The sequence below is a fragment of the Strongylocentrotus purpuratus genome, unplaced genomic scaffold (assembly GCF_000002235.5).
Source record: "Strongylocentrotus purpuratus isolate Spur 01 unplaced genomic scaffold, Spur_5.0 spur5_scaffold_2, whole genome shotgun sequence".
NCBI lineage: Eukaryota > Metazoa > Echinodermata > Echinoidea > Camarodonta > Strongylocentrotidae > Strongylocentrotus > Strongylocentrotus purpuratus.
Window position 1 is genome coordinate 36,577,079 of NW_022145605.1, and position 11,754 is coordinate 36,588,832.

Sequence of the window (11,754 nt, forward strand, 5' to 3'; positions counted from 1 at the left end):
CTGACTTTAGGTGCTGTTCCAAATGTCTCTGTAATATTTTGCAAGTATTGCATTGCAACATTTACTTCATTTGATATACTTACCAGAATTATACAATTATTTATGCATACAAAATGAGTGAAATGTACCATGTTAACTACAGTCCGGTGACATATCCACTAGACCACAACACCTCCACCTTTTACCTGGTATTTTCTTTGCCGTATAGGTACTTGACTGGTCAAAGAAATTATGTATTTCATGATAAGACAAGAACAAAAGAGGTGTAATAAAGATGAAGCAATTTAAAAGTACCCGGTAAGATATTTCGCATGATGTAAAATATAGCTTAATTTAGCTCATTTCATAACACCTGTAACTTTAGAAATTATGATAATACACTGATGAATCAACTATCTTCAGCCACAACACAAGTTCCTCACTTATGAGATTCTGTTAGATTTTCATCTCCTATCATCAGATGGTGATCAAGTGACTTGGACCGTAACATACAGGTATTTTCAATATGTTGGCAATAGCGAAAATTGAACACTCCTCTGTGTCAATATCAACAGAATCCACACCGACAGGCAGCTTTCCTCATATCAAGAAATGATAACCAGTCTCTCAATGTCACTTTATGTATATAAGGACAGGTGACTATCATGTTGGACATATTAGTGTCTGATTCTTCCTGTAGCATTCCAAGCTGCAGAGAGGAACACCAGTCTTTGAGCAAGAGTACTTTCTGGCATTGAGACAACCACTGACTCCACATTTCGCGATCGTTTTAATCGGCCTAAAAACAAGAACAATAGATAATAAGAACATTATAATTTAACAAATATAAGTAAGTGATAAATAATGAGACATGTAATAGAAAGAGGAAATTTGACCAGACTAAAGGCTCATTCACATATGCCACTACAATTTACCACATTTAAAAAAAATTTCTTTAGTGGAAAGAATACTGCACTCTTTTGTATCTTATTACATGTAGATTAGGGCAGGAGTAAATCTTGTTGTGCATAGCTAATATTCTCATCCCAACTTACCATTCATTTATAAACACAACCATCCCGGTTTATGACAGCATACATGTGTATGTGAACGAGCCTTTAAACATCTTCTAAAATCAAGTGGTTTCATTTGAATGTTACCAATTACAAGTTGACTTAGCCTACCTCATTCACTAGTAATTTAGACATGAATGGGCAGACTTGAGCATTGCAAATTCCTATCCCTTCATTTTAAAGACACCTAGAAATCTAACTGACAGTATTCAAAAGCAAATAGTGCTTCACTCACTGTAATTCAGTAACATTTCTCTGTCTCTCTGTCTCTCTCTGTCTCTCTCTCTGTCTCTCTCTGTCTCTCTCTCTGTCTCTCTCTCTCTCTCTCTCTTTTTCTTGTATGGACAATGTCGCTTTACTCAATGTAATATGATAATAAAAATTGTGTACACATAAATATGTTTGGAATGTTAATTCAATGTTCGCATCTAACAAACATGCGACTCCTAGTGGTCGGGCAAGCATTACCCAATAATATTTGATAGAATAGAAGTGTGTTTACTGTGTTTGGTATGTATGTAAGGAGCTCTAGCATAAAGATTATAAGGGGTCAGAAATTATAGAAAAGACCAGACACTTATAGGGGTCAACATTTGTACAATACATTCAACTTAGTTCCTTAACAAGTTATTGGACTGATCCAGAACCTTGTACAGATTTGTAAAGGTATTGAGCCAGACTAGACTAGGAGTTTGGGATGCAAGCTACAGCACCATATAAAATTAATTTCAATGACATACTTACGGAGGTTGAGTTTTATCAAGAGGAAAGTCGTATCCAGCAGGGTAAGAGAGTGATACACCACTGCTACTGTTACAGTATCTGATATGAGGAACTTCCAGGTTCCGCTTTAATTTAGCCTGTAGGAAAAGAGTATATTCAATATTAGGGTACATCTGTACATGTTGTGGTCAAGTTGTCTACTAGGCTGTAAAAATTCTTTTCTGCTATTTACTGGATGTGGTTAAGATATCATTACGAACATCAGGAAAGATATTATTAATAAACTACTGTATAAAAATAGCCTGTTCACTGTGTTACATCAGGTAGTTGGAATGGATGGCGATACAGTCTCAAAAGATTTTCCCCAAGGAAAGATATTCATGATTAACTTGGCTTAACAACAGGGAATTTAACCCTCTCCAGCCATGACATCCATTAACAGCCATATTGGTTTGTCTGCTTTTTCTGCTTCTATTGAAAGTAAGCTATTTTTGGAGTGGACTTGCCCTTTAATTTATTCCAACTCCCTGGTGACATGTTTCAAATATTTTAAAGCTTGATAGGGAAGTCTACCCTGATATCATGTTGGTTTTAATAGAAGCAAAAAACAAATGAGAGCAACAGGTCAGTGAAAGTTTGAGAAAATCCTCATAAACATACTCGGAAGTTATGCATTTTTAAAGTTAATAAACACACATGCACCCTAAATATAATTATTGCAAACATGTTTCCATACAGCCCCTCCATGAAAAAAAAATCTATTTCGTCATCAATAGAAAAGAAAATGAAAGTTTATAACATTTTAAGTGCAGAGCAAACGAATGGGAACTCGCAAGATACTTCACAGAGTTGGCACTTTGTGTTGGATTGATCTCAACTTCAAAAATTAATATCTTTCTACTTTTAACCAGAATTTGCTCAAACTGTTTCTTCTCATTTTTCATGTTTTAATAATAATACTGGTGAGGTGTATTTTCAACTTGCCATAAAGAGATAGGAAAACATGTTAAATAATAGAATACTGATATAGTATTAACTACAAAATAAAAGCAGAAATATAACAAAGCTAATTGCTAAAAGATATTTGAATAAGTCTGTTTTTAACATGGTTTTGAAAGTGGGTAGGGGAGTTGCACTTTGCATATGGGGAGGGAGGCTATTCAATATTTGGAAGAGGCGACAGAGACGGCTCTGTCCATGTAACACGTCTTTATGCAGAGACCAGACATAAGTTAAAGGTCGGAAGAAGTAGAAAAGAGGGTGCCTTTGAGATGATGAATTCTGAAAGACAAGTCAGACCATTACAGATTTTGAAGACAAGGAAATAAATGTTGAATTATGCATGTGTAGATATCTACACAGAATGACAATAAAAGTATAAAAAAAAGTAGAAAATCAATCCTAATGTTCAAGAGCTCTTGTCTGATGTCATACACATTGAAATATATTATTAAATGGTATGTACAGATGAAATACTAGAAAAAGGGTAATAATCAAAGTAATAGATGTAGTTCCTTTCTGGTTCTTACCTTAGCAGCCTTCAATTTAGCATCTTGTTTCTTGAGCAGCTTTTCTATTGTTTGTTTCTGTACAAAACAAAAGAAGATAAAGTAAGTAACAAAGAGTCATTCACACAGGCCAGATTCCAAATTAGAAATGATTTTTAAACAAAATCTGTTGAAAGAATTTAAATACCGGTAACGAAAAAATTGACAAGAAGAAATTCCCTAAAAAGGCCTCCTAGTGAGGGATTCCTGAGAATCTCTACCAAATATGTACAAACTCAAATTGAAATTCATAGATATTTGATGATTTTATCATTATAAATGATAAAACATTGATTTACAAATATACATCCAATTGACATCCAAATTACAACAACAAAACCTAGTTATTAACAACTTATCATAGCAGAAGATTTTTATGAACATCTTTGCAAACGATGCCAACTTATCTTGAGTTGGAGTTGTGTACCTTGTTTTCTTCCTGCTTCCGTCTTTCTTGTACTCTCCTCCTCTGAGCTTTCTCAGCTTTCTTTTCAATCATTTCCTCTGTCATCTCAGGGATCTTGCCTTGGGCGCCAAAGAAGGATGATGGTGTCAAGTCTTCTTCTTCTGCAGCTATTCTTTTCAGGAGAGATTTCTTGGTAACAATGAAAAATGAAAAAGAAATTTGTCATGAAATATCATTATAAACATTTCAGATTAGAGCTATTCTGATTTCTCCTTGTGTAGTTACAAAAACATGTACAAAGAATAAACATATACCAACTTCATCTAACTTTTCAGAGTATTTCTTTCATTAGAATCCTTTGCTTCACCATGGCATCTCTCATCGACATACAGCAATTCATCATCCTGGATAGCTTCAAGGAGCTGCTAAAAGAGATTATCAATTCATGGTTCAAATTTCAAATCTATCACTCATCAAATAACTGAAATGTCTATTTTAATGCATATGCAAATCATCCTGTCCAAATAAAATGATCTTATTCTTTAATACACTTCTATTGAAAAAATACAAAACAAAATTTTTAAAAATGTTTGTAAACATTGTTGCCCAATAAACAATTGTATACATTCACTACACTGATCAAGATTATCAGCACATCATAACAACAATTATAAATATATATCTATATATAATCAAATATTTGTCTTAAATATGCATTTAATGTATTGATATTTGTGTGGAGGTGAACTTTGGAAAGTTTGAAGACATGTGCCTGCCTAGCAGTAAGAAGTGATTCATCTTAAAAAATGCTCAAACTTGGGGATGTACTCAAGAGGGCATCACATGGATGTGTGATACCTACAATGTATGCCATCTTGCAAACTTTTTACACATGGGAACGTAATACCCGTTGGCTCAGTCTTATGTAGTGATCGCCAACTTGCCTATTTCACAAATCCCGGCTTATTATTATGTGCTGCGCCTAGAAACAAAGTACAATGTATGAGGCGCATTATAAATGTGAGCTATTATTATTATTATTATTACGCACGTTACTCCGAAACCACTCCGATGCACACACTGAGTTTCCTTCGGGAGATTATGGCGGTGTCCTTGTGCTGCCCTCCATATACCAAAGCTTTAGCATCTTTAGGACTCATCTAGCTTGCTTGATTAGATTATCCATGAAGTATATTACACACTAAAACAAAGAATAGATGTAATACCTGTCTAGCAGTAAGAAGTGATTCATCTTTGGGTTTTGGTATCTCTCCATACTCGTCTAGCTTGCCAGCCTCTAGAGCATCCAACCAAGCCTCCTCCTCTGCCTGTTCTTTAGAGCGCTTAGATAATGGTCTACCGGTACTGCTGGCCTGAGATACAGGACTTGGGGTAGCTCCTATGCAACAAATGAAAAAATGATGATATGACATAGGGTATTTGATAGAGGTAGAGGGTATGTTATTGGCTTAAAAGCTAACACTAATAATGTGCACAAGTGTGTAATGTATTATGTTTGTATTATTGTGTACAAAAGATGTATCAATAGTATTATATTGTGCATCCATGCTTGACTGTGTGTACCTACTGTTTGCTATGTTTCAGCTGTGCATATTTGACACTGAAGGCAATCTGAAACTAATCAAGAAGGATGACAGGATATAAGCAAGGCATTAGACTGCAATTACCCTTCAATTTCAAAGCAAAAATATTGCATGCATTTGGTTACCGGTACTCAATATAATATATATTCACCTCTAAATTAAGAATGCAATTACCCTTCGTTATTTAATATATAATATGTATTCACCTCCAAATTCAGAATTCCCCCATGCAATAACACTGCAACCTTGGTCTTGGTGATTTCAACATCACTCACAAAATTTACAGACAGGGTAATAAATGTATCAAGGCATAGTGCCAGCCTACAATTCAAATGTTTCATCCTGAAGGCTTATTTAGATATGACGTGGTAAAAAGCGACAAAAAAGCTGCCTGTTTTGTTAATGTGTAAATACATAGCGCTTTCGGGAAACAAAGCTCCTTCGGGTATTCACTGAGCTTTTCATTAAAAGATACAAAAATGTTAAGCATATTACACTTTGCACACCTTATAAAATCATATCTGAATATATAGATACATAATTTGATCTCATTTAAACATGTGATGAAATGCTTGTTATAAATACTTATGTATGATGTTATCCATGATTTTGTATCTGAATAAAGATTTATTTCAACAACAACAACAAATATCTGAATGAGGCTTAAGATGCAGTACCATTTCACTCAAATGGACCATTGGTAAGTGAAATCCTGCCAGAGATATTGATCAAGTACTGGTTTCAGCAGGAAAGTGTAATTTTTGGAGTAAAGCCATTAAAAAAAAAAAAAAAAAAAATGATTATTATAAAATAGTGTATAATGGCACTCTTTCAAGCTATTTTCAGAATGGGACACCTCAAAGTATGTGAAAAATCCCAATTAAAATTGTCAAAAAAAATAAATAAACATGTAGTCTCATATACATTGTATTCAGAAGTATTGTGAGACTCAGAAATCAAAACCCTGAATAAATCTCGCAATCATATCCATCTTTGTAATTGCATAATTCAACTTTTCATTTCCTCATTACTTGATGCTTGCACGCAAATAATGATGATTCTATGATCCCGATTTATCAGATTGAAAACTGAGATGTACATGTACATGATGACTCTTATCAACCTCTTTTTAGAGCCACCAAGTTTTCAACAATTTTCAAACTTCCACAAGTTATAATCCTATTTTTTGTTTTCACATTGCATTCTCAAAGTGGGCATGAAATATATATATTAAACTTGATGAAGTTCAACTTACCCCTCCATGTATCATTACTGACATCATCATCCAATGTGTCTTCTTCTTCTTCTTCTTCTTCATCTTCACTTGGATCATCTGATGATGCTGTCACACTTATCTTATCAAAGCTGAATAGGAATGAAAATACTGTCATTATATTAACTCTCTTGTATGTTCAATGGGGTTTGCTCAATATGTAAAAATTAATGTGTACAGTCAACTGAGTATTTTCATTTTTTTTCTCCAAAATTCAATTTGTGAATTCATTTATCTTGTCAAATAAGTGAAGCAAAAATAAATTGTCTTCTCTGCTATATTAAATGATGCCAGAAGGCAAATCAATACCCCATTGAATGGTCAACCTTTTGTTTCAACTTCACAAAGACTGGTTAATATCTTTAAGATTTAATAAGAAAAAGGGTAACCTGGAGTTACTTTTTCAGGTTGACATTCTCAGTTTACAGCAGACAAATGTAGAGTATAATCAATCATTTGAATACATGTATGTTCTAAATTGTTTATATTGAACAAATAAAGAGAGAATACTGAACAAGGGGGCAAGTAGATGGCTCAATCTGAAGAGAAGAGCATCTTCTTGTAAACCAAAGGCTATGGGTTCAAATCTGAAGCCTTAATTGTCAAATGACCCCTCCCATGTTCAAAAGACAAAAGGTATGCCAAACTACAGTCAAAGTCCCTTGGGTAGGATGTTAAATGGAAGCCCTGCGCTTAAAGACTTTGGTGGTAAGCGCTTTATAAGTAACGTTTTTATTATTATTATTTATTTATTATAGGAGAGTCACAACCTATGCACATTTTGTTTTAAGGTGTCCTTGAAAGGACATAAGGAATTTAAGTTTAGGGGTACATCTACACATTTTTGAATTAGTTGTACTGGGAGGAGAGATCGGAAGGTTATCACGATTACATTTGCTTTGTACTCTGGAACATATATGTGAAAAAATAGCATCAATATTAAAGTGTACCTCTTTGTCCTCAATGTCTGGCCACCGATTTTGATCTTAAGTTTGAGCTGTGGTTTGCCGGTCAAGGAGTCGGTTGCTTCTACAAGTTCGCTTTGTCCTGTATCTGAACTTTGACCTCCATTGCCAGACTCGCGATGCTTCTTGTGCTTCTTGTGTTTACGTTTCTTGTGCTTCTTGTGAGGCTGGGGGCTGCTCACATAGTCTGATGAGAAAAAATAAACAAGTTCAAACAAGATTCCACAGAAATGCAACATGCACAACATTGCATAGCATGATTGAGAATTTAGAAACAAAATCATCATCTGGCTCTGTATCAGAAACTTTTCCATGTCATCGTCAAAATAACATTAGACTCTCTATCTTGCTATAAACAACTCATCAGACTTATCACTTATCATAGTAAGACCACTTGCATGTGTACAAGCTTATGATCTCACTTTTAGACCTACAGTGTACATTGTACTACCGGTATATATATGTCATGATGTCCAATTAAACATAATATTTATATTGATGTAAACAATGTGATCAAGAGATAATGTAATGCATGGCAATAACGCATGTTGCAAGGTCAAAATAGTCATTTACAGCATGTTACATGTTCGTCAAGCATGGGAGGCAAGTATGGAATAAAGACTGAGGGACTCGTAATAATAGTGTTGAATTCTTTTTATTAAATCTTCAAACCATAGGGTTAGGATTTGAGTGACAGTATAGACTCTCTATTTTTGAAGCCATAAAACGGCTATCTTTTATTATTACCCGTATCAGACATCTGAGCTGGTCATTTACAAAACCGTATTGCCCTAGTTTTCACTAGCAGTGGGAACGGAGGGGTATATTCTTTGTATTTTCCTTGGTCTCCCTGCGCGTATTGACTTTGCGTGTAGAGAAGAGTGAAAATATACTTGGTATTTTCCACGGTCTCGCATCCCGGCATCTTTTGACCGCGCCGTATTTTGTCATTTTCATTGCGCATCTATTATGCGTACGAGAACCTGTGCACTTTGCGCGCACTCTATTGTGACGTAATAATCACACCAAATGCACACTGTTTGCAGTGTAACGAAAATTGTGTCAAGCCGCGGGATGCACAGTGCTGGTTTGACAAAGTTTGTTCAGTTCTTGAGATTGTCACGGTGGATTTGTGTATTTGCTCTAGATGTCTGATTTGGATAACAATACAAATATTGACTGGCTTTACTTTCGGGGGATATCAGAAATATTGACCGCGCTAAGACCATATTGCCCTCGTCTTTCGACTCGGGGCAATATGATCTGAGCTTGGTCAATATTTCTGATATACCCCTCAAGGCCAGTCAATATTATATAAATATCTCCAAAGTGACACTATGTAGTTACGTGGCTAAATATAATGGGGACAGTCTTTATGTTAATGCCACAACAGTGGACAATTCAAATAATAATTTTTTTTTTTCTGCAATCCCAAAAGGATGACAAGTTCCTGAAGTCAGTTTATGCATGATTATCAGTTAAAGAGGAACCCAGTCAAAATACAGTGTACAATCATGTTTTGGGGACCAGAGGAGAAATTCCTCTGGATCAACACAAGCCTTTTGGCTCTGCATGATGGTGTTATTTGCTGGAATACGATTGAGTGTGACAGGCGCCTGCAATATTATCATGATCTTGCCAGCAGACGTGGTGGCTATTGTGATCTACATGTACCGGTATAGGTCTGCCCCTGTGTGCCGAGCGGCACAGAAAAGGTACAGTGTAGATCTTATTTTGTTGAATTGTTTTCACCTTTTATATCATTTTCCATCTGATTTTAGTGATATGCTTTTCTCCTTCTAATACTAGTACATTGTGGCCAAATTTTAGTTTTTACCTTGATTCCTTTCAACTTTATTAATAACTACAGGAAGTTTTTAGTTCATTATGTCCAATAGTACAGAAGGACACTTTTTAATGCTTGACTTGTTCAAGTCAGCTGATCATGTTAATGTTAAGGGGCTCGTACCTAGAAACCGTCATTAGTCTAACTTCTTGACTAAATCAGCGTTAGTGAGCAACTTGTCCGCTACGTGTTTCACGAAGCCCTCTTTGCTAACATCAAGGACAACTTCCTGACTAAGGAGTTATGACGCCTTTAACACCGTCTTATCTCTGTCATAACTATTTAGTCGATGGGCAGCGCCACCACATGTCATTTATTGGGTAGACTATGGCTAGCAAGAAAGGACAATAAATCCTCCAGCTATGATCTTTCTTCACATTCACTCAAACAGGAAGTTATCATTTCTTTACATTGGAAAATCTTTTAAAAATATGCCATGTTTTTATTTAAGGTTTTTCCCACTTTTATAAACTGATTATACGCGTTTCTTTACATATTGTAAAATCCTCGGGAGGCAAGCCATAGTTCGAAGTGTATTCTTTACTTTTCAGACCCATATTGCCTTGGAGATGAATTCTATCTTCAAATGTGTAAAATGAATAGATTAAAACATGTTTTTTAACGTTTGGAATGTTGAAGTTTTGTCATTTGATTATCCAACTGACACCTAAAACATTGGACACAAATTTCATTACATCGTATTTTTCTAAGAATAATATATTGGTGGATTTTTATAAACTATCAAATGAAAATATCCGGGGGGTACCCATCTCAATTCAAGAACAAAACTGATTCACCGCACCGGTCATGTAATGAAATACTCACATTATATTTTACAAGTACTTTTATTGTATAATCTAAACAAATTTGGAAGTATATTGCATCTCTTATTTCTTGGTATCCTTTACCTTTACCCGATATTCTGGAAGAATGCTGTGTTCTCAGCAGTCGGGCTTCCAGTTCAATTTCATTTTCTTCCTTCTCGTAGTTGGGTGTCTTCTTGGTAAGTTTGTCTGGCTCAGTTCTGCGTCGGGTATTCTACTCATATGGGGAGCAGAAACGCTTGTCCTTCCATACTCGATCCAGTCTGGCTTTAAAGGCATTCACCGTGGTAGCAGTGACTACCTCTTCAGGAAGTGTGTTCCAGTCATTGATGACACGTTGGCTGAATGCATCCTGTCTAATCTTCGTTGAGCATCTTTGTTTTACGATCTTTAGACTGTGGCCTCTTGTGTTGCTAGTCAAGTGTTCAAAGAAGGTATCAACTGGGATGCGTTCAAGTCCATGGATGATTTTGAAAACCTGAATCATGTCGCCTCGCCGTCTGCGATATTCGAGGGAGGGAAGGTTGAGCGCCCGAAGTCTCTCTATGTAAGGACGGTTGCGGATGTCATAAATCATTTTGGTAGCTCTCTTCTGCACCCTCTCTATGGTTTTGGAGTCAGTCTTGAAGCGAGGGTACCATATGGAATCTCCGTAATCTATGAGAGGTCTGACAAGGCCTTTGTACAGCTTTGGAATTGTTGACCTGTCTCTGCACTCAAAGCTGCGACGGATGCAGGAGAGTACTCCGTTGGCTTTCTTGACAGCATATGCCACATGGTTATGCAACTTTAGCTCGTCATCAATGAGGATGCCGAGATCTTTCTCCTCTGATGTAGCTTCAAGGACATCATCTCCAAGGGCATAGATGTGTTTGACGTTTCCTGGGCCTATGTGTAGTACTTTGCACTTTTGTGTGTTGAAGTGCATTTGCCATGTATTGCTCCATTCCATTAGTGCATCAAGGTCAGATTGGATTGAGCACAGATCATCTTTGGTGGATGCTTTGCCATTTAGTGTCGTCAGCATAGATCTTGACAGACCCTTGAAGTCCATCTGGTAGGTCATTGATGCACAAGACAAACATTGTTGGGCCGAGAACACTACCCTGCGGCACTCCGCTCCTTACTTTTGTCCAGTCAGATAATTCATCATTGACTCTAACTCTCTGGCATCTACCTTGGAGGAAGTCTGCTATCCATTCCTTAATTTGGCCACATATACCGTATGTCTCAAGTTTTAATAGAAGGCGAAGGTGAGGTACACTATCGAAAGCTTTCTTGAAGTCTAAGTATACCACATCATTAGGGGTTCCTTTATCCAGCATCTCAGTCCATGCCTCCACGACAGTCAGAAGCTGTGTCACATAAGAGCGTCCTGGAACAAAGCCATGCTGTTCATCACACAGTAGGTCATTTTCCATCAGGTGGGCAACTATCTCATCTCGAATGAGCGACTCCAGAATTTTGCATGGTACTGATGTCAAGCTGAATGGTCTGTAGTTCTTAACATCCAT

At 36.3% G+C, this 11,754-nt stretch overlaps 1 protein-coding gene across 1 annotated transcript in view; it reads right to left on the minus strand.

The window, feature by feature from the left end:
• LOC585740 overlaps positions 1-11,754 on the minus strand; it is a 12,100-nt gene extending 346 nt beyond the window's left edge. The window contains exons 1-10 of the mRNA XM_030991260.1: positions 11,536-11,754; positions 10,494-11,294; positions 10,325-10,454; positions 7,556-7,757; positions 6,588-6,697; positions 4,955-5,127; positions 3,750-3,917; positions 3,305-3,361; positions 1,797-1,912; positions 1-778 (exon numbers count right to left, since the gene is read on the minus strand). The exon at positions 1-778 is cut by the window's left edge and continues 346 nt beyond it. Coding sequence (XP_030847120.1) covers positions 643-778; positions 1,797-1,912; positions 3,305-3,361; positions 3,750-3,917; positions 4,955-5,127; positions 6,588-6,697; positions 7,556-7,757; positions 10,325-10,454; positions 10,494-11,294; positions 11,536-11,754 — 2,112 coding nt within the window. The 3' untranslated portion in view covers positions 1-642. The remainder of the gene's footprint in view (positions 779-1,796; positions 1,913-3,304; positions 3,362-3,749; positions 3,918-4,954; positions 5,128-6,587; positions 6,698-7,555; positions 7,758-10,324; positions 10,455-10,493; positions 11,295-11,535) is intronic.